Source organism: Sceloporus occidentalis, unplaced genomic scaffold (genome assembly GCF_023333645.1).
Source record: "Sceloporus occidentalis isolate IW3139 unplaced genomic scaffold, rSceOcc1.0.p SCAF_1, whole genome shotgun sequence".
Lineage (NCBI taxonomy): Eukaryota > Metazoa > Chordata > Lepidosauria > Squamata > Phrynosomatidae > Sceloporus > Sceloporus occidentalis.
In genome coordinates, this window is record NW_028316981.1 from 24,350,100 (window position 1) to 24,372,594 (window position 22,495).

Sequence of the window (22,495 nt, forward strand, 5' to 3'; positions counted from 1 at the left end):
AAAACTCAGTGATTGATTTTGGGGAAAAAGTTGTCAGATATAAAATGCTATCAAACAAATTTCTGCTGTACTGATGTTTGTTCTTTCTACCATTGCCCGGTTTGGGATTGTCTGCCTCACCCTTTTCAGAGTTGCCCCCCCTCTTTTCTGAGCTGTGCCTGCTGGCAGTTTTGTCGAAATGACTTTCTTAGAAAACAGGCCCACAAACATCTTGCCTGTGCTCAGCAGTCTCTTCTGTGGCACAAGAAAGTCTCTGCTTGGAGAACTAGGTGGCCATATTTGTGAAGAGATTATGTAAAAGTAACACAGAGACAAGAGACAACATGTTTTGTCTAAAGCGACTCATTCACTTCTTTGGCACTCTCACTCCCTTTCCCCCTCCACCTTTAGGATGGTTTGCAAGGTAAAACCACTTCTCTGTGGGAGTGATAAACAAAAATGTAATGCATTGTTTCTTTTCTCTTTGGCAGGTTTCCCCATGTCCGTGACGTGTTGGCCGAGGCTCCGCGGCTGCTCCCCGCCCTTGGAGCTGCCACTCGCTACCCTTTGGACTCCGTGATCCCTGACAAACGTCATGAGCATTGCAATCCCTCTGGGAGTCACCACACCAGATACATCTTATTCAGATATGGCTGCTGGATCTGAGTAAGTGTCACCTTGTGTGTGGAGGGCATAGACTCAGGCCTCTGTGCCCCAAACTCAGCTATCCTGGTGAGCCTGCAATAGAAGGGAGTAGCTAGGTTTGGAACAGATAAATCTCTGAGTCTGTCTCGGTACATGTTAGAGATCAAAATGGTATGTCAAAGACACCCCCCCCCCCCAAAAAAAAAAACACCCTTGCATCCAAGACAAAGTACTTTGATTAGAGCACTGGTTTCCCAAAGACCTTTAATTCAAATCTGTTGTATCCTACCTTGGTTGATAGGTGACTTGCAAGATATGAGCCCTGACAGTACTCTTCTTTTCCTCTCCTGTAGCCTAAGTTGCATGGTGCTGCTGATACAGATGGCTGTATGATGTGGGTAAGGAGGATCTTTTAGGCATTGGGCTTCTTGCCTCTCTCAAACTGTTATGTGGATTTTTACCCCTCATTAGCATAGCTCTCTTTTCCCAGGGGAGACTTATTAGGAGGTAGCTTGTAGGAAACGTTCTGTGATAGAAACATGGTGACCCACAGCTTGAAAACCCAGTGTCTACAGAAAGGTAGATGCCCAAACTTGAGTTGTTAATTGTCAGGTATGGGGAAAGGGCTCTGCCCTGCTGAAGTTGTTCTGTATACTTGATCTTGTCTACAGTAAATTTCCCAGTTATGAAGAACTGAGATATAGAGGGCCAGACACCCTAGTTGAGCCGCCTGCTTTAAAGTCTGTATCCAGGAGGGACTAATCCTGATCTTCATCGGGCATTTGTTTGCTTGACTTTTATGAGGCTCTGATATATATGAAACATCTCCTGTTCTTGCCTCTTTCTCTGTGTTGAAACATAACCACTTAGTAATTCAGCTTCAGTCCTATGCAGCTGGAGTTTGTGCAGCAAAAAAAGTTCCTACCAAATCTCTGCCCTGTTGCTTGCGACTAATGGTAGACTTGTTCCAGATTTAAATCTTTCTTTGCAACTTATTCCAGTCAGTCTTTGCTATGATACATTTTTGCACTTTATTTCATTTTACTTGAATGCATTTTCTCTTGGAATTCCCAAGAATTGTCAGGCCACCTTCTATGATATTGTCAGATTGCAGTGGCCTTGATGTTTGTCATCTGTCGTAGAAATGCCTTAGAAGACTGTGGCTGTTATGCCTTCTGTCCTTGGTACACATTAGAGGTAGAAGCAGCTGTAGCTGCAAATGTCAGTGATGTTTATATTGCTTTGTAACACTAGACTTCAAATACATGCAGGCCTAGTTCACCAGTTAAAGTTTGCTATGCTATCATGATCCTCCTACCTTTCACTGGCAAAAATAAAACATTACACACTTTGATAGAGATACATGTAAAGATGTCTCAGAGAGACAGGATTTTGAGTACGCAAATGCTGTGTGACCAGTCTACTTCTTCCTGGTTGTAGCCTTTGAAGAGTTGACTGTAGCAGTAGAGGAGACATTTCCTGAACCAAACTCCTAGTGTGTGCTTGTAGTCGTGGCTCCTTCTCGCCTTCCCTTCATGCTCTCTCTAAAGAGAGCAATTTCTCCTTCTGGCATCACAGTTTTCGTTTCATCACCTAAAGCTTTTCCTGTTTCCTTTTCTCTAACAAGGGCCTCCCACAGCCTTTCACTAATTGTCCATTTTGTACCACAATTTGTGCTGAATTTTTTCTGCCACCTTGTGGTGGAAAAATGCAGTTCATTTGGTTAGTAGTAGGTTAATAAGTGGGCTTGTTCGCATGATAGTCCTATCAGAAAGTAGGATTCTCTGCATATTCTGGTTTACCTGGAGCTCCTCCCCATCCAGTTTATAGACTTTCTGTAGCTCTTCTATAAGGTGTATAGCCTGTGTTTTCCAAGTTCACTCAAGGAAATAGTAACCAGGGTCATATCTCTGTTAAGTAACTCGAAATGGTTGGAGAAGCAATAAGTCAATGTTGTGGCCTGTAAGCTATTTTCTTCTAAAGTAGGTGGTTATTGACAGGATGATATTACATTTATTAGAGCAAGTGGAGTAGTTATGTTAACAGTAGGGATCAGGTGGAAAAGCATGAATGAGTAGCTAGTAAAACAGTTTAAAGTTTAAAACATTATCAGCACTCCCCCTCCCCGCCCCCCTGGTTCCATCATCTCTTGTTGAAGGAAGCTTAATAATACTCCTTATCCAGAGTGTTCTATTTGGAGAACGTTCCCAATATTTGCCTTTTCTCCCTGCTTCCTTCACAATCCAGTCATCATGGATTTGATATGTCACTTAGCATCTCCCCCTTTCTGTTCCCCATCCCATCCATGGTAATTTTTGGTTGGATATCAGTGTAGGATTAGAGAAATAATTAAAACCAGGCTAATTAATTAAGGGAAACATTCCATCTACTCAGTGGTTCTGATCTTGGCCCTTTCTGCAGCCCTGAGTCTGTGGAAGCTAGCCCAGCTGTTGGTGAGAAGAATGTGTATGCAAGTCACGGCTACGGGGCTTCCCAGAGGCACAGCTACCGAGGGCTGCCTTATGCAGTGAGTACCATCTCTGTTGTCTGCAGCAGGCTTGTATTTTACCCATCACCTCTTTCCTTGCCCTGGCTTGTGTATGATTGAGCTGTATATCCTCATGGGGGGATAAGTGCATTGTTAAGTGACACTAAGTTTTAGGTTGTGTGTGCATGTGTAAGTGATTGTTGATGGCTTATTGCAAAATGCAGTATGAAACTAGAGGGTGAGCAGTTGCTTTTATTTGTGTCTCTGGTGCAGGACTTCTTTAACAGTTTTATTTTACTAATGATGATTTTAACGAGATGTATATCTTAAGCCACAAGATTTTATAAATAAAAATCCTTTTTTTATTTTACTTTAATTTCAAAATCTAGACCATTTCTATGACATTGCAGATTCCTTTTGCTTGATAGTACAGCATTCTTGTACTCATGTATAGTTTAACCTCAGATAAAAAGTGGGACCTGCAACAAAACATTGCAGTGTGGAGAACCTAGGGTTGAGTTTCAGCTGCTTCATTCTTTTTCTTGGTTTTCTATCCACACGCCAGTCAGTTATTTTTTGCCCACTAAAAATACTCAGTCCTCATCTCACTGTGTTTGGGGTCCTCCCAAACTTAGAATGTTTTTTCTAAAGTATTTTTTTTTTTTTGTAATGAGGCTGGGGTCATCATGCCTGCTGAAAGTAGCGAATAGGGAGTACTCCTAATTGGTCTTTAAAGAGAGTGCTACCAATTTTAATATTATTTCACAAAAGGAATATCTTTATGGTTTTGTTGCCATGGAGGTAACATATTAATAATAATAATGGTGTTATTTGTAACATGTTACTGCTGAGTTCTGGATATTTTGCAGAATATGTAGATTGAGTCTTTATTTGGAGTTGAGCAGAGAAAACAAGTACTTCACTCAGTTTATCCCGAGTTTAGCTTAACATTCCTCCCCCACCCCAGCTCTCTGTGTTGAGTAAGCTTTGAAGTATATGAAGAAGTGAGAGCTTTAGAAAATTGTGCTTTAACTTTTTTTTCTTATTCCTTTTTCCAAGTTAAAATACTATTGATTCAAAATGTTTGTTTTCAGGATCATAATTATGGAGCGCCTCCTCCTCCGACCCCTCCTGCTTCTCCCCCTGTCCAGACCATCATCCCTCGTGCAGAACTGAATGGCTTACACTCTCACGATGAAGAGAATTCTGGTGACACAGAGAGTTCTTCAGAGTCAGAATCTATTCGCAGCTGGTGTCACTGTAGTCTCTCCCAGGATGGCTTCCTCATCAAATGTGAGAAGTGCAGGTAAGACCTGGTCTCTAGGTAGCCCTATGAGTAGAGATTGGCAAGTGCTGAAGAGGTTTCTCGATTGCTTGGTGGACTACGCTCTTGACTGCCCATTGACTTGATCATTGCTTTATTTGATATTTATTTATTTGATTTAGTATTCTCCTAAAAGTAGGATTCAGGGTGGTCATGTAGCAAAGAAACTAACATACATCACACAGAAACCAAAATTATATAGCATGAAAGCCAAATTGTGCAGGTTCATAAAACCAAACAAATTTTGTAAATATCAAATTGCCTGACTTGCTTGGTGAACTAGATACCACTGGTTAAACCAAGATTGAGGAGGGGGGGAACAGGTTTATTGTTTGTTAGTTTTTAAAATAACCCCCCCAAACCCTGAGGTTTTGGTTTAATATTACTTTAATATGTAGGACTAATATAATTTAGGACTAAATCAGAAAATTAAGTAGCAAAATGCAGTTCAGGTGTTATGGCCACTAGCTTAAATAATCATTGTTATTTTAAAGCAAGTTGTTTTGGTTGAACTTAGTTAATTGAAGGATTTGTTTCTGAATGGCATTTTTTGCACTATAAAATGAAATAATTTAAAGAAGCAACTGATTCTTAATACATGTCTAACAATGAACAACTACCAATAATCTGTTAAAGTTAAAATGTTTAAATTCAAACAGTCATTGTTGGTACAGTAAGAGGGTTGAAAACTTGAAAAATATTAAAAAGAATAATTGATTTTAAAAAAGGAGTGTTTTTTTAAGTCATTTGGTTTAAACTAATTGGTTTTAAACCAGCCAAACCTGGTTTAAACACATTCTGTTGAACTTGAAATGAGTACTCGAAACTTTGTGTTTTATAATATTGAGTACAGTCTCATAGTGCAGGGTGAAACAGAAAAGAGAGAGGAAGGACCTTAAGAAAGAAAGGAAGACAGTAATGATTAAGGAGCCTGAGCTTCATGGGAATGATTGATCTATTCAGTCTTTCTTGGGCTATCCAGACTGTCACTTGACCAGAGCATATAAACTACATTTCTTTCACACATTTTAGGCCAGAGATCATTTTGATAGGTCTGACAGCTGTGCACTCTTTTCCTTGGATACACACAATCTTCTTTAAAAAAAATAGAAAGCAATTTTGTGGCATTTCTTTTTTGCCCTGCCTCTTTTAGGATTATGAAAGGCCTTTTTTCAAAATTAGAAATAACTCAAAGTTTCTTCAATATTTTAGGTTCCTTGGGCCTAAAATAGGCCAAAGTTTCTCTTCCATGTAAAATTGTCTCTGAAGGTATATGCTGCCTGTTTGCCATACTTGTACAATTCGTTCTTTAAGCTTGTGTGCACAAACTAAGGGTGTCATGGAGTATACATTATTATCTTGGTGATAACATCCATTATCTGTTGAAGAAATAGTCTTTGATATGGATGCTTGGAACTGAGTTACCATTGCATTCATTTGGCCTTTCAAGGTCTTTTCACATTCTTCTGTTGTGCCATTAAATACGCACAGATCTATCCAGCACTGTGTAGCTCTTCGTAGTGCCAGGTTCAACTTTCTGTCATCTTTTTGCAGGGGAATCGGCAGGGGGAAAGTGATCAGGCTCCACCACCGGAAGCAAGACAACGTGTCAGGTACGTTCAGAGCTGGCTGTTGCTACCAAATTCCTGGGATTTATGAAGGAACATTTGTCCTGATGCAGTGTTTTTCTACGTTATGCTTTCTTGCCTCTAATAACTCATTTTCATGATGCTTTATGTTTTTTCGCAATCTGCTTCATGTCTCAAAGGTTAGGGTATGTGCATTGTAAGAGTTGTGGGACCAAACTCTTAACAAGTTGTCATTTTGAGAGGTAGATGATAGATGAGCATGGTCTTTCATTGGGAGGAAGAGTTCTGTGTCATCTCACTTTGAGGCAATTGCAAGATTTTTTCAGAACAAAATTCCCAAAGTGCTGTTTTCACTGCAGGTGGAGATAGTAGTGCTACAGAGAGCTGGGACGAGGACCTCTCTCCCTCCACAGTGTTGTACACTGCTACCCAGCACACTCCTACAAGCATCACTTTGACAGTCAATAGGGTCTGCAGAACAAAGCCCAAAAAAAGGAAAAGGAATACAGAAAGAGCTCGTACGGCACCAAAGGCCAAAAAAATTAAGGTATGTAAACAAATATGATTGTCAACAACTCAGCAGTTATCCTCAAATTCAGACTGGTAGTTTTCTTTTCTACCAGTCTCTAGCTATCTATATCCAAAGAACAGACTTTTTAAAAGAAGCAAATTCTCTTCGTGTATTGGATGGGAAGAAATAGTATAGGCAGAATGCTCAAGTATAGCCAGAGTATGCTTCTCTGATGCGTAAGAGTAGCCTGGCCACTGTAAGTTAAGAATGTCATCCTGCTTACATCTCATGTAGGGCTCTTAATGGGGAAGGGGGCTTTTCTTTTCTTTTTTTAAAGTGCATTTCTTGTTTTCAAAAGACATCTACACACAACATACTTAAGGAAATATAAGCATTGTTTTATTCAGTTAATCAGTAAGAGATAAACTTACTACTGCCTTTATAAGGACTTGGGGGCAAATGTTGAACAGTTGGTTACTCTTGTTTAATATTCTTATCAGTATTTAATTAAACAGCTTTAAACAAATTTGTTTTTAGATTTAGGTTGAGCACTATGGTTTGGATTTAGATGCAGCAATATCTCTTAAGTTGGTGTGCCCTTAAGATTTTGTATACATGTCATTGGAGTTGTAGTCATAAAATGAATGGGTCATTGGAGATTTTTTCCTTACTAGAACATTTTTTAAAGAATTTCAGTTGACTGTTTGGTATCTACAAAAATATTACTGGGATAGGATAACTGGTGTTTTTTGTGCCACTCTATTGTGGCTGGCTTTTTTTTCTTGCAGGAATTTCTTTTCAGTTTGATTTTGTTCTATAGGATTGATACTTAACTTGCATTAAGTGTATATGAAATGGAAACTCTGAATATGTGTGAATTGAAGATGTCCTGGAAAAAGGGGCTTCAGTGGGTGGGGCAGGGCATTGAAGAAGTCTGCTATTGAAACTGGATCGTTTCCTCTTCACACCTTATATATTGCTAATTTCTTTGGCCTTGAAGTTCTGAAGCTGATCTCAAATATATAAGGCACAAATACTGATGGCCATTTGTCTTGCTCTGCTGACAGGCTTTTAGAGAAGGTTCACGGAAGTCTTTGCGGATGAAGGTGAGTGGAGCTACATACCTGACCCTGACTAACTTCAATCCAAAGGGATGTATAAACCTGCATAGCATAGCCACTGTAAATTGAAGTAGATCATATTTGTTAGTAACCACTGCTTTAATCCAAAGGCTGCTGAGCATGTGTTGCATTATTGTTAAGGGGCAGATTTAAGGGACATTGATATGTAAAGCTGGTGGGAGACAGAATACTGAGTTTCCTGAAATATGTGATTGGATTTACTATATAGTTAACAAGGTGCAAATCAAGTAGATAATTGAGGCCAAGACCTTAAGTCTTTTACTTGACACTTGTTTTTTGGTACAGAATTCTCCTTCAGAAGCTCATGCCCTGGATGAAAATACAGCAGAGGGGTGGGAAAACCGCATAAGGCTGTGGACTGACCAGTATGAAGAAGCTTTCTCTAACCAATACAGTGCTGACGTACAAAATCTTTTGGAGCGTCATCTAAATGCCAATAAAGAATTTGTGGGCAGGTCTGCTGTGCTAGACACAATCAATAAGACAGAGCTGGCCTGCAACAACACAGTCATTGGATCCCAGATGCAGGTAAAGAAACAGACCCTAAATTTGTAGTGGTCAATTAGCAGTATGGGATGTTGGGCTGTAGCTGAAGTTGAAGTCCAAAATATATTCTTTTGTTTCTAGATGCAAGCAAGTGTACACATAGGGACTGCTGATAAGATAAAACATGGGATGGTATTGCACAAGCCTTCCCTCATTGTTCCATTTATAAGATTTTTTTGGAGGAATAAACCTCTTGATTTGGTCAACAGTGCTATTTTGAGCATGCTGTACTCAGCTCTTCTATTCATGCATTTTAGTACACAATAGATACTGCAGTGATCTCAAAACCAATGTTCAACAACTCTGACAAGAGTAGGGCTGCATATCTCTTGAGTCCTAAATTCTTGCTTTCACCTTTGTAGCTACAGTTGGGAAGAGTGACAAGGGTCCAGAAGCACCGGAAGATCCTTAGGGCAGCTAGAGATCTGGCTGTGGATACCCTTATTATTGAGTATCGTGGGAAAGTGATGCTGCGGCAGCAGTTCGAGGTCAATGGGCATTTCTTCAAAAAGTAAGAATACCAAACACTTGGAGGTTAGAGCCATTTCACAGGCTGGAACGTATTGGAGGGTTCCCAAAATTATTGGATTAAGAAATGCAAAAGCAAGACACCCACTCAAGCTTTTTGGTTTTCTGTAAGAAAGTTCTTGGGGTAAGCCATTGTATTTAACATGGGATCCTCCATTGAAATAGTAAATAACGTTTATAGTGATGCTTCCAGCAGTCCATAGAAGCAGCATGGTTTTGGTTATGCTTGTCATGATAATTAAAGTCCTGTTCTTGGTCCTTTAGGCCGTATCCCTTTGTGTTATTCTACTCAAAGTTTAACAGTGTTGAGATGTGTGTGGATGCTCGTACTTTTGGTAATGATGCCAGATTCATCAGGCGTTCCTGTACACCAAATGCAGAGGTAAATGGTCATGCCTTGTGGCCTTTTTTGCATGGCAGTTGGCTTAAATGCTTTGAGTGTGCAGAGCATTATTTTAGCCCTACCCCACAGTGCAGAGACTTCAGGCCCAAATTCTTGTAAAGTACATAATGATGTGGAAGAACCTAATCTTTTAGTATTGATGCAACAGTTTTGTCTCTAGTATTAGAAGGACAAACATTACGACCTTGTGATTGTTAGGTAGAATTTTGCACTCTCTGAAATGGTCTTCACAGTGTCACCAGCAATTGTTAACCAAAAAAATTCTCAATTCCATGGCAAAGTAGAATTTTTAAGTCACACAGTTTTACTCTAGAGAACTAGCAGCTTTGCCTATTTTCATAGGTGACAGGGTCACCTTTTGCAGTGTAACACATGATTTGGAGGTATTACCAGTTCCATTTGTATGTTGTAGGTTCGTCACGTGATTGCAGATGGGATGATTCACCTGTGCATATATGCTGTTACGTCCATTGCCAAGGATGCTGAAGTCACCATTGCCTTTGACTATGAGTACAGTATCTGGTGAGTCTCATATTATTAGGGATTCCTTTCCCTCATGATTTGTGTTCCTTGATTTATTGTTTAATGGAATTTCTTGTATGGTTAGATCACGGTAGTATCAGGTTCCTTCTTTCCTGTCCTTACCCAAGGCATGCATACATGTTTTTACTCAAGAGGTCAGAGAATGATGCTGATGTATTCTTTGTTTTTGTGATGGGGCAGCAACTATAAAGTGGATTGTGCCTGTCACAAGGGAAACCGGAATTGCCCTGTGCAGAAGCGGAGTTCAAACACTGTGGAACAGCTACCTCCACCTATTCTAGACACTTTGATTGGAGCAGAAACGAGGCGTCGGAAAGCCCGCCGGAAGGAGCTGGAACAGAGGGGTGCTGCATCAGATGAGAACAGCAATCCACAGACAGAGGAAGTCCCTGAGGGACTTGCTGCAGCTAGTGACAACGAGGTAAAGTCCCCACATCTTACAGCATTATGTGTTTGATCATTGATTCTAGAAGACCATGTTCCCAGTGGGATTGACTTACTTGGCCAAAGAGCAGCAACAACCCTAGTGAATTGCTGAGAGTTACCATATCCTTTTGCAACAGGGACTGTTGTTGAAATCTGTTCTTCGCCTTTTTCAGGCTGCAGACAAAGTAGAGAAGCAGGAGGAAGAGAAAGAAGCTGCTGCAGATGAACAGGAAGGCCTCACTCAGAGTAGAAGAGTAAGTACTTTACCCACTTCACCCTCTTAGTTTGGTGATGGTTATTTCCCACTAACAAGTTCTCTTTATGGCTTCTCATATTGTATTGCTTAGGTAATTTACCTGATTTACCTTCCTTCCCATTCTGCTATTGTATTTCTAATCCTATTCTTCTTGGTTGCTGCTGGTTTCGCTACTCCAGATGTTAGATGTCTATCAAACCTGACTGTAAAGTGTTTTTACCAAACTATCTACATTTAGAAAGTCCTTTTCACATCACTATGATGTCACAGAATCTTGAATATTGTGGAGCAGGGGTTCTAGGGCATTGGTTATACACTTGGCTCAAATTGGGGGTCTCTCCAGAGCTTTACGACTTGGCATTTGCCCTGTTTGAACTGTGACTGGGTCCTAGAGTGTAGTCCTGTCTTTCTGGGATGGACCTGTTGTCCTGTGGCTGTGCATTTGGAGAGAAGATCAGGCAAGCTGTGTTTCTGGGAAGCTTGTCAATCACCGTTTATGGTTTCTCCTTGACCACCCTTGATAGGTTTGTGAGGAATATGATAGGTTTGTTAGGAATATGACGGTAACTTGTAAAAGAGAGAATCCTAAACAATGGCACTGATGGAAAAGATTAATCAGAGCCTCAATTGACTTCATCCTGATACTTAGCGGGAGATGGAGTGAAGGCTATTGGGCAACTTGTCTGTGAGTTGATAGGTTCCCTGTGGCTGTTGAAGATGAAGTAAAATGATTCAGAAAGCAGGAACTAAGTTTCCCCCCAAATCAAGGAACTGACAGGCTGTAAGGACTGCACTAAGAAGCATCAAAAGAAATTTTAGAGCACTCAAAATGGGTTTGTTTTGTTAGATCAGGGTGGACAGAGTGCAGCTTCAAAGCCATTTTTGCTTTCTCCAAAGATTCTCATGTCATTGTCCCCCCCCCCCCCAGTAATTTTTCTACCCAGTGACAGATCATAATACTGTCCATTAATGTGTGTTAAAAAAGAAAAAAGAAAATTACATGACCAACAGCATCAACCACCTAAGCATTTCATTGCTTACCTGTCAGATAAAGAGTGAAATAGATAATGGGAAAAGAATTCAGTGGTATGAGTGTGCTGCTTCTGTTTGCCTTAATTCATTGAGAATATTTATATGGTATGTCTAGCCTAATACACTTGGAGAAGATGTCCTAATAGTTGGCATCTTTGCCTTATACTTGAAAGCTCTGTTGGCAGGAATGTTTCCCAGTTCACCTCTGCTTTGCTTCTCTTGCAAGAGGTAAAACCTCTCACTCAGTAGTAATCCTGTACCACTTACCTAGAAGTAAGCCCCATTAAACTAAGCAGACCTCCTTAGTAGACATTACTAAAGGATATGTGTGTCCCCCCCAGTTCAGTTTTTTTTCAAATATTTTCCTTCATACTTTCCCTAGCAGGTAGGGGGCATTTTTGTCGCATTCTCCCCCTCCCCTGCCATTTCAGGTCCAGGAGAATCCTTTTTTTAAAACAGGAAATTTCCTATTGTAAAAAAAAAGCTTCATAGAATCTTAGAATCGTAGAGTTGGAAGAGACCACAAGGGCCATCCAGTCCAACCCCCTGCCATGCAGGAAATCACAATCAAAGCATCCCCGACAGATGGCCATCCAGCCTCTGTTTGAAGACCTCTAAGGAAGGAGACTCCACTACACTCTGAGAGAGTTTGTTCCACTGTCGAACAGCCCTCACTGTCAGGAAGTTCCTCCTAATATTGAAGTGGAATCTCTTTTCCTGGTGCTTGCATCCGTTGTTCCGTGTTCTAGTGTCTGGAGCAGCAGAAAACAAACTTGCTCCCTCTTCAACATGACATCCCTTCAAATATTTAAATATAATAATAATAATAGGTTTTATTTATATACCGCCCAATCACTGGGAATCCGAGCGGTTTACAACAGAGGGGATAATAGACAGTTCCCTACCCTCAGGCTTACAATCTAAAAGACACGACACAAAAGGAGAAGGGAATGGTGAGGAGGGGAGGGGATCAGGTCCAGCAGTTGTTCTCTCCCTCTGAGGCCTGGACCAAGGCAGATGGACCGGAAGGAGAGCTATTCTTCTTCAGGCTAGCCATGGTGGAACTGGCCCAGCCCATTCTCTCCCTCACAGGCCGAAAGATGACAGTTATGGAGGGAGGGCGCTCTATCTTCAGGTTAGCCCCTGATGATGCTGGGCCAGCCTATTCTCTCTCTCACAGGCCAAAAGATGACAGTTATGGAGGGAGGACGCTCTATCTTCAGGCTAGCTCCTGATGACACTGGGCCAGCCTGTTCTCTCCCTCACAGGCCGAAAGATGACAGTTATGGAGGGAGGACGCTCTATCTTCAGGCTAACCCCTGATGACGCCGGGCCAGCCTGTTCTCTCCCTCACAGGCCGAAAGATGACAGTTATGGAGGGAGGGCACTCTATCTTCAGGCTAGCCCCTGATGACGCTGGGCTATATATGATAGGGCTATCATATCACCTCTTAACCTTCTCTTCTCCAGGCTAAACATCCCCAACTCCCTAAGTCGTTCCTCATAGGGCATGGTTTCCAGACCTTTCACCATTTTAGTTGCCCTCCTTTGGACACGCTCCAGTTTCTCAATGTCCTTTTTTAATTGTGGTGCCCAGAACAGGACACAGTATTCCAGGTGGGGCCTGACCAAAGCAGAATAGAGTGGCACTATTACTTCTCTTGATCTAGACACTATACTTCTATTGATGTAGCCTAAAATCGCATTGGCCTTGTTAGCTGCCGCATCGCACTGTTGACTCATGTTCAACTTGTGGTCTGCTTGGACTCCTAGATCCCTTTCACATGTAGTCTCATTCAGCCAGGTGTCCCCCATCCTATATCTGTGCATTTCATTTTTCCGCCCTAAGTGCAGTGAACAGACCACTTGAGGATGCACACACGAACAAGAAATGTACAGCTCTTAAAAGTCTTCTTGGGAGCTAATACAGTCCCATCACCTCCCACAGTTGCCCACCCCTGCATTAGACTTTGATGTTAATGATGGGAGTCCATGAAATCTGTTGGATAAATGTCTTTTTCTTAATCTCAAAGGTGCTACAGGGTTCCTTTATATTTTTTAAAATGTGAGTAAAAGGGTTTTTTTTATATAAAAAAATAATGATCAAGATAGAACATTTGTGAATGTCTGTGGGTGGTGTTTTTAATCACTAGTACCAAATATTTCCACATGACCATTGTATTTTTGTTTTTTTTTATTAATTTTTTTTATTCAGTAATGAAATTCTACATTATATTACAATATATTACACAGTATCATTAACAATCATAAATTTCCCTACATTTTTGAGTTTTTATCTTCAGTTTACATTTCATACATCACAATACAACCATTGTATTTTTGAATTTGTAATGCTCACCGTAGACCTCTGCTTTAAAGCATTCTGTGTGCCAATTCAGAGTTCTGCATTGGACACTTACTGTGCTGACATTTGTATGGTTACTGCCCCCATAAGTAAGGAACAGAAATCTTAGAATATAACCTTCTGGATCTCTACTGCTGCTTTCTTCTTTCACTCAATGTTTACAGTTCTGCTTCATGCCTATTTTGTATCTGTTCTGCTGACCTTGCTGCCTATTCTTTTATGAGTTAGACACGAGAAGATCGGAAAGTAGAAGCCATCATGCATGTGTTTGAAAACATGGAAAAAAGGAAGAGAAGGAAAGATCTACCATCAGATCGGAGCAGCACGGATGCAGAAGTGGTGGTTACAGCTGAGACTCCTGAACAAGAGGAAGTAAAACCTGAGCCAAATGAAACTGAAGATAGCAGTGTGATTTTAAGAGTTCCTGTGCCAAGTGCCCCTGCCAATGTCATCAGCATTGGAGTGAATACACGGAGGTCTTCACAGGCTGGGGTAAGAGAAATGCTAGTACTGTTAAAGTTCAGTATGTTTTAGTTGGGGAATTATCGAGAAACTATTGCAGTGGGTTGGAGGGACCATTAGCTCTGGCAGTCAGTAACACAGTAACATATTCAAAAAGGATATACCTCTGGCTACCTGAAGCTGGGGTTTGGAATCACAATCACATTATTTTTGAGAACTTTCCAATTGTATTAGAATTCCCACTGGGAGATGGGTAGACTCTTGTCATAGCAGCTGGGCAGTTTATTATGAAGCCCCCAGCGGGGTGCTGCAGTAGTGGTGATGCAGAATGCAAGAAGAGTCATCATGTTGTGAAATTGAATTGCTACCTACACAGATCATGTGTTCACACAAGTAAAGTTTTCTCCTGGTTCCCACACCATGACTCAAAATACACCATTTTAAAATAACCCCATAGTTTTTTTGCATTGCAGGAGACAGGAGCAGATAAACCAATATCTAAAACGGCACCGTCAAAGCCAACACGTCCACGACCAAAAAGTCGTTTTTCCCGTTATCGGAGCAGTTCAGCACAGCGACTAAGAAGGCAAAAGCAAGCCAGCATCCAACAGTCAGAAATTACTCAAGCAGCTCCAGAAGAAGGAAATGGTGCAAACACAGTAACTTCAGCAGAAGCCAGCAGCATAGAGGGTCCAGGAGAAGGGAAACTGTTGTTGGGTTCTGACCCAGCTGTGGCTGCAGTTGCTGGATCACAGCCCTGCCGAGTGGTACTCAAGTATCCTAAAACAAAAAAGGTAAATGTAGTGAGGGAGATGAGCAGTGCATGGCTTCTCAGGTCATGTGAAAGACTTTGCTTTGGACAAGCCATATAATGTAACTGGTTTGTGTAGTAGTTTACTAAATTGAAAAGGAGGGTAATCAGTTCTCCTGCTCTCATGATAAGTTTACATTCTGTTAACGGGACCCATCCAAAAGAGTTCAGCCTCAGGACAGCCTCGTGTAATATATCTGAGATTGGCATAAGAACCATCAAATTTCCAGCCATTGTCAATTTTAAAATGCTTTTTATGAGAACCAGTGTTTTTAGTTGAGAAACCCTAAGTTGGAAGTTAACAAATGACAAAACTCTTCAGATTGTTCTAAATGAGCATATTTAAGTCAGCAGACTGAGGAGATGGGAGCTGTAGTCCAAGGCATCTGGAGGTCACTGGATTATGGAAAGGCTGCGTTAATCTGTAGTTAGCTTTTAAAGAATTTACAAAGTTGTTGGGAATGTGCCAAGGTATAAAACTCCTCACCTAGGGCTAAGTAGACTGGACAACCCTGGGCTAAGCAGATTGGTTTCACTGCTAGCTGCTATTTGGGGAGGGAATAGAAAAAGTAGAAATAGAAAAAGTAGTAGCATGCAAAGCCTTTTGGTAGTAGTGCTGTTTCTATAGTTAGTTGTAAATGATGTAAGTCTCATGTTGCCCAGCATTGGAAAGGAATTAATTTAACTGGTTCTCACTGAAACCTCTCCAGGTGAATAGCTAATATTCCCACAAATTAATTAGCATAAAAGTGAAAGGTCTACTTTGGTAGAAGTCAAGATAGTAAGTACCTGTGGTATCTAACTCTTGCCTGCCTGCCTGAGATGAAACTCAATTGATGAAGATAGCACTGACAGACCGTTAGCATCCATAGCATGTGAGATTGGCCTATAGCTGGAAAAAGTCAGTGTGTGTCTTTATCTGGGTTTAATAAAATAAAGACATTGACTTCCTACCTGGCTTTGGCCATTTATTAGCTTCTGTTACTTCTCATATTTTTAATAAGGGACAGAAGATTTTTAAAGGATTCATACTGATTTGAAGAGAACAAAACAAATCCTAGGATTTTTTGTGGGGTTTTCGGGCTATGTGACCATGTTCTAGAAGAGTTTCTCCCTGACGTTTCGCCAGCATCTGTGGCTGGCATCTTCAGAGAACCTTCAGCATTCTCTGAAGATGCCATCCACAGATGTTGGAGAAATGTCAGGAAGAAACTCTACTAGAACATGGCCACATAGCCTGAAAACCCCACAAAAAACTATAGATGCTGGCCATGAAAGCCTTCAACTCCATAAATCCTGGAGTCTTTGTAGATTACAGGTTGATGATTACTATGTTCATTTTAGATGTCACATTGAAAATATTAAGATGCATTCTTCTCTATAAAAGGTAAACTAATGTCTTACTTTAAAAAAAAACAATCCAGTTCTTTCTGGGATGGACCAGAGTGATAAAATTCACAAATCAGCTTGGAAGTGCTGACATGGGGGCAACGTGGGGATCTGGCGTTTGGATAAGGCATGCCCCAATGCTGCCCCCACACTGGTGACATGCCGCCTGCCCGACTGTATGTCAGGTGGCATCACGGCGCTCCTTTGGTACAGCATTTATATGATACGTGCCGAAAGGAGCACCAAAAAGTGCTGCGGCAGAGGCAAGGGCGCCTTTTTGCCAGCTCTAAAAGCAGTGGCATTTTGCCATTTCTTTTAGAGTCGGCAAAGCACCAGATCAGGAGTGTGGCATGCAGTTGCGTGGCCCTAATCTGGTGCTGAAAGGGACGGTGTGGAGTCGCTCTTTTGGGGCGGTCTGCTTTGCCCCTATGTCTTCTGAAACCTGTAGCACTATACCTTTTGAATAGTTTCTCATTAATACCTCATTAACATCCTTTTGCTTCTTAAAGCCAATATGTTAATAACTTTTTAGCCCTCTCTCCAAATTCCCCAAGCAGTTGTTTTGTGTACAGGTCAGGGGAAATAAGCTTTTAAAAGACAAAATAGAAGCAAATGTGTCCCTGGGCTCTAACAGGAATGCACTTGTTCAGGGATTCAGCAAACATGGAACCTGAGCCATGTAGTGTTCTGCACTCATAGAGGGAGGCAGTTTTGGGAAGGAAAAGAAAGAGCAATGATAGTTAACAAACAAACAAACAGGCCTCTTGAATTCTTTTTGCACTTTGCTATGCAATACCAAAAGATGCATAGCTAAATATTAGGTCTAATGTCAGATACTTCTGTTGCACTAGTTGCTGGAAGAACACAAAGACGTGTCACTGTGGAACAAAAAGATGACTAGATAAGCTCTTGAGCTGATCCAGCGTGGCTCTTCTCATCCTTGGGTTTGTTTTGTAGTACCAAACTTGAGTGGTTCAGTATAATATAGAAGGGATGTTAATATAGGTGGGGGACATGGTAAAATTTCAGGACAGAGAAAAGGGAAAGAGTCCAGCAGAACAGGCATTGATGGTTTCAGTACAGTTCTAGGTATTTGAAGCTTTTTGATGTGGGATTACCATGTGGCAGTCAGTGGTAGAGCCTGGTGTGAAATTTATTTGATTCACATGACAGTATGAGATTACCCAGTTCTCATCTCACAGAACTGAATGTAGATCTCAGTGGGATTTGTGTTTAGAAATCTATGCATTTCTGAACTTGAAGTGTTCATAAAACCAAAAAAGCATTAATAGTGTGCACTGGTCAAAATTTGATATAAAAATATGCACAAGCACATTTTATTCATGTGAAGATTTATGTAGTTGAAAAATCCATGTAATAATGTGCACATCTTCGCTATGGACAAAAATTTATATGAATTTCTTTCCCTGAATGAGGATGGATGTCCTTGCAAGCTGATGCAGAAATAGGCATGAATAAACCTTTCAGTCGGGAAAGAGAACCTGAACAAGCTGGACAGATTTTCCTCACTCCCTATTCACTCCCAACTTTTAAAAAGAAATGCCTCTTGCCTGAGACTTTGGAGTAAAAATGCCCACCCAGTCCAGCTAGGCAGACCCAGTGTCTGTTAGTACAAAACAGTTTTCTATATTCTCTTGGCTTGTTTCCCCATCTCTCTCTATTTGTATATCTGATTGTTTGTTTTCTTACCATGTCCTTGTTAGTAAGATGCATGTGTTATTTTTGTGTTTAGTACCTAGTTACAGAATGGCTCAATGACAAGGCAGAGAAGCAGGAGTGTCCCATTGAGTGTCCTTTACGTATCACCACTGACCCAACTGTGCTGGCTACCACCCTCAATATGTTGCCAGGCCTTGTCCACTCACCACTCATCTGTACCACACCTAAACACTACATACGTTTTGGTTCTCCTTTCACCCCAGAAAGGAGAAGGCGATCGTTTCAGCTGGATGGGAACTACAGCTCATGTAAAAAGGTATGTCTACTTTCTTTTGTTGTCTATGCACGCCCCTCCCCTAGCAAATCTGAACTATCCACACACATTTTGTACCCTGACTAAATAGTACAGGGTGCAAAACTTTGGAACCACTCCTGAGAAATGCTTGTCCAGGTTTGCTTTCTTTCTTGCCCAGGTTTGTTTCCTTCAAGGAAGGATAGTCACAACTTAACAATTGTTCTGCCCCATATTGCATATGAACAATTGCCCCAGATAGCATTTTAACAACAGAACCTCCTTTAGACTGAAAATACATGGCTTCCTGCTATCAATTCACCTGCTGTCCTCAGATGTGAATAAACTATATAAAAGTGGAACTGTAGCATGCCCAGACTCCCCCCTGCCCAACTCAAGGTGTTTTGGAAATATTTTAATACATCAATTAAAAACCACAACTGGAATTACAGAAACATCTGAAAGATAAGTATAGCTAGACCCTTGATGCTAAAGATCTATATTAGAAAGCACTCCAGATATCTTACATTAAAAAAAATAGTCTAGTTAATACCAGAGCCAGCGTAGTGTAATGATATGAGCATTGGAATACAACCCTTGAGACCAGAATTCGAATCCCCATTTAGCCATGTAAATCCATTGGATGACCTTTGGCAAGTCACATATACCCAGCCTTAGAGGAAGGCAAAGGCAAAAACCCCTCTGAACAAATCTTGTCACGAAAACTCAGTGATAGAGCTGCTATAAGTCAGAAATAACTTGAAGGCACACAAACACTCAATACCTACTATCCACTTAGAATCATAGAGTTGGAAGAGACTACAAGGGCCACCCACTCCAACCCCATTCTGCCATGCAGGAACACATAATCAAAGCAATCGCAACAGATGGCCATCCAGCCTCTGTTTAAAAAGCTCCAAAGAAGGAGACTCCACTGCTGCCGAAAGAAAATCACACCTTTCCCCTTCCTTCTGTGCTACCCTTCAGGTAGATGGAGGATAAAGGATTAGCCAAAAGTGTCTGATCACTTTGCATATCATCAGTTATGCATCTGTTGAGTCAGTATAACATCAGTTCTTGATTTAAAACATGCTTCTGTAGAATTTAAGAAAGTGTATGTATTTTATGTTTCAGTGTGCTTTCCAAACTATTTTAGGTATGTTAGTATAGGAAGGGATAAGAACAGAACTGGCTTATGTCAACCAAAACATTTTTCAAAGGTTTTGCATATTCATAAGGGCTGAAAACATTTTTTTTTAAAGTGGAGTGGTCAAACTATAGAATCTGTATTGATTATCAAATTCCACAGTTTTGGGGAACTTACGGTAACATAGAATTGGCTTATTTATGATTATACCTTCCTCTTCACATTATGGTTTTGACTTTGTCAACTGTCTGTTCCATGGTGCAACCTTGCCAGAAATCAGCAATTTCCTTTCAGTCTGGTAAACAGCTCTCTGGCATATGTGACTTAGACACAGCAGGAGGAGCATTAATTACAGTGAGGTCTCTGCTGATTTGGTCCAAAATAAGTCTGTTTCTCCATGTGAACATCTGACTAACCCAAGCATTGGTTTTGAACAAAAGTCAAGAACTTGCATTTGCGTCCCTTATTTATTCTTACAGCATAACATATTCTTATGTGTTTCATTTCAACCAGTAAGAAAAAGTTCCAACTTAATTTTTACAGCTCAGTGTACTAAAGTGGTTGACAGCCTCAGATTAGGGGTAGCAGTCTCTTACTGTTTTTGCATTTCCAATTACAAACACATTGTTACTTCCAAAGTATAAAATCTCATGATGGTAAGGATTTCACATATTTTATTTTCATATAAAAAAGACTTTTCTTTTTTTTTTTTGACATTGACTGATACATATGGGAATGTATATTCTGTTGCACTGGAATATAGCCTGTGCATTCAGCAAGATTTCTTTTTACAGCGCTGGATGAAGCAAGCTCTGGAAGAAGAGATGACTCAGCCCTCAGCTCCTTCCCAAGAGAATAGGGCCCAGTGTCTATACCAAAGCAGTGACAGCAGTAGCACTTCTGGCATCTGCAAGGAAAATGCAGGTTGGTTGAGATGCTGTTTTACTTTGTGATACACTGAAGCTATTTTCTCTATCCCAAAGCACATGGTAAAAAAAAAATAGAACAAAAATAACATATAGGACCACGTTCCCATATCTACTTAAACTTTGGCCTTAAGATACTAACTCAAATGTAAAAGGCTTTTCCTATCTGTATAAGTGGACAATCACAGGTTACAGATAATGAACCTAGATTTGCATTATCTGCTGCTAGCTGTTGACACAGGTTATGGGAAACCCTAAAAGTGTCACCATCCCTGCTGGGATGCAACCTGACATGTGGAATGCAAGAAAGACAAGCAGCAGAACTATATATGCTTTGTGAATGGAGTTTCTTTTGCTAGGTGGCTGCTCTTTCTGTCATCTGTGGGGGCAGATTAATAAGATATGTTTAATATCAATACCAGAGGGAAAGGGCCCTCTTCACCAAATTGGGAGAGGACTGAGCCCACTCTTCTTTGGGTTTTCTCAAGAAGTAAATGTCCAGTTTCCCTCCAAGCAAGTGGTACACTGTGTGAAAACCATCTCTTTTTGCTTGGCAATTATTCTGGCTAACACTGATTGGGGAAGCAACTACATAAAATGTGGGCACCTGAGCAGCCACTCTGTAGCCCGAGATTACATCTGTGAACAAAGCAAAAAGCTGAGTTATAAAAATAGTAACCTTGCATCTGTCTTTGCAGAGGAAGAGGGTGGCGAACTATCCAAGTCAGGGATCAGTTTTCCAAGGACGTCAGACGAGGCCCTAGGCAGTGTACAGATAACTGTTTGTTGCACAAAGGTTAGAGGCGCATAAAGTGGACAAAGCAGTAGTTCTGGGCAAATTTACAATTTTGAGTGAAAGTGAGAGCACAGATAATAACAGCATAGAAGTCTGTATTTTCTGAGAGACTTGTATGAATTTGGGGAGGACTGGGACTTTAAAACGTTTGGCAATATTTTAAAAGATCACAGAAATATCTGACTTTCATGGGCTTACTTGTGAGTCAGAATCCATTTTAGTGCAAAGGGTAATCAGAGCTTGGGAGGTTATTTTAAAAAGTAATTAGTTACAGTTACAAATACCCATCTAAAGTAGTTATTTGCTGTTGTAGTAACAACTTTTAACAAATAATTGTTTACTTACCAGTTTCTCAAATGTAGCCAATTAACTACTTTTAGTAACTTCTTAATGGTATTTAATTTTGGAAGCTCCTGGCCCATAGTATAAAATACACTTTTATCCCATCCACCTCATTGTTGCAAGTCACATTATTACAACTATTGGTTATTCCTCATGTAACTAGTTACTTCCAAGCTCTGGGTAGAATTAAGAATTGGGAAGGGCAGATTTTTGTAGCCCATCCAATTCTAGGATGATTGGAGAGGATAAAGAGACATGATCCAAGAGAGATAATAATAATAATAATAATAATAATAATAATAATAATTTGTATACCGCCCTCTGGCAAACCAATCCGGGCGGTTAACAACAGTAAAATATAAAATGGGAAACTGGATAGGAGTTTTCCCAAAAGATTCTAATGCAAAGGATAGTTCACAGATGGAAATCAGCATCTCAGTGGGATATTTCAGTACTATCACACAAAGTGAATAGCAGTGGCGTTAAAAGCCTGGCTGAGGAACTATTCTGCAGTGGAAATTGGTACATAATCTCCCACCATGCATTCACAGCTGTGCTGGGACTACTGTTCTCCCAGAGATTAGTTTGTGGGGATGATAAATCCTTTTTTCCAGGAGAGATAGCCAAACCTTGGAGAACTGCAGCCTCCAGTAGAGTAATCACTTTTTGATTGTCAATCAAATGAAGTGACACGACTTCAGATATTCTCCTGTTCATGTGGCAACTAGTAAGCCACCTCTTGCACAGTTGTGGAAATGATGTGAATAATCTGAGATTATGAGTAGCGGTTGACTACATAGTTCTTGGAGAGTACCTAAAATGTTCCAGAGGACATAGAATATCTTGAGTGTAGCACAAGACCTAAGATTCATA

At 40.6% G+C, this 22,495-nt stretch overlaps 1 protein-coding gene across 5 annotated transcripts in view; it reads left to right on the top strand.

The window, feature by feature from the left end:
* Positions 1 to 22,495, top strand: part of SETD5 (SET domain containing 5) — a 73,193-nt gene that overhangs the window by 35,468 nt on the left and 15,230 nt on the right. For all 5 annotated transcript variants that reach the window (XM_089517530.1, XM_089517513.1, XM_089517547.1 and 2 more), the window contains 16 exons: positions 471 to 645; positions 3,046 to 3,151; positions 4,207 to 4,418; positions 5,991 to 6,049; positions 6,385 to 6,572; positions 7,604 to 7,642; positions 7,964 to 8,206; positions 8,587 to 8,735; positions 9,017 to 9,134; positions 9,568 to 9,677; positions 9,879 to 10,119; positions 10,298 to 10,378; positions 14,006 to 14,269; positions 14,713 to 15,033; positions 18,193 to 18,435; positions 20,353 to 20,482. In XM_089517530.1, the coding sequence (XP_089373656.1) occupies positions 575 to 645; positions 3,046 to 3,151; positions 4,207 to 4,418; positions 5,991 to 6,049; positions 6,385 to 6,572; positions 7,604 to 7,642; positions 7,964 to 8,206; positions 8,587 to 8,735; positions 9,017 to 9,134; positions 9,568 to 9,677; positions 9,879 to 10,119; positions 10,298 to 10,378; positions 14,006 to 14,269; positions 14,713 to 15,033; positions 18,193 to 18,435; positions 20,353 to 20,482 (2,575 nt within the window). In that variant the 5' untranslated portion in view covers positions 471 to 574. The remainder of the gene's footprint in view (positions 1 to 470; positions 646 to 3,045; positions 3,152 to 4,206; positions 4,419 to 5,990; positions 6,050 to 6,384; positions 6,573 to 7,603; positions 7,643 to 7,963; positions 8,207 to 8,586; positions 8,736 to 9,016; positions 9,135 to 9,567; positions 9,678 to 9,878; positions 10,120 to 10,297; positions 10,379 to 14,005; positions 14,270 to 14,712; positions 15,034 to 18,192; positions 18,436 to 20,352; positions 20,483 to 22,495) is intronic.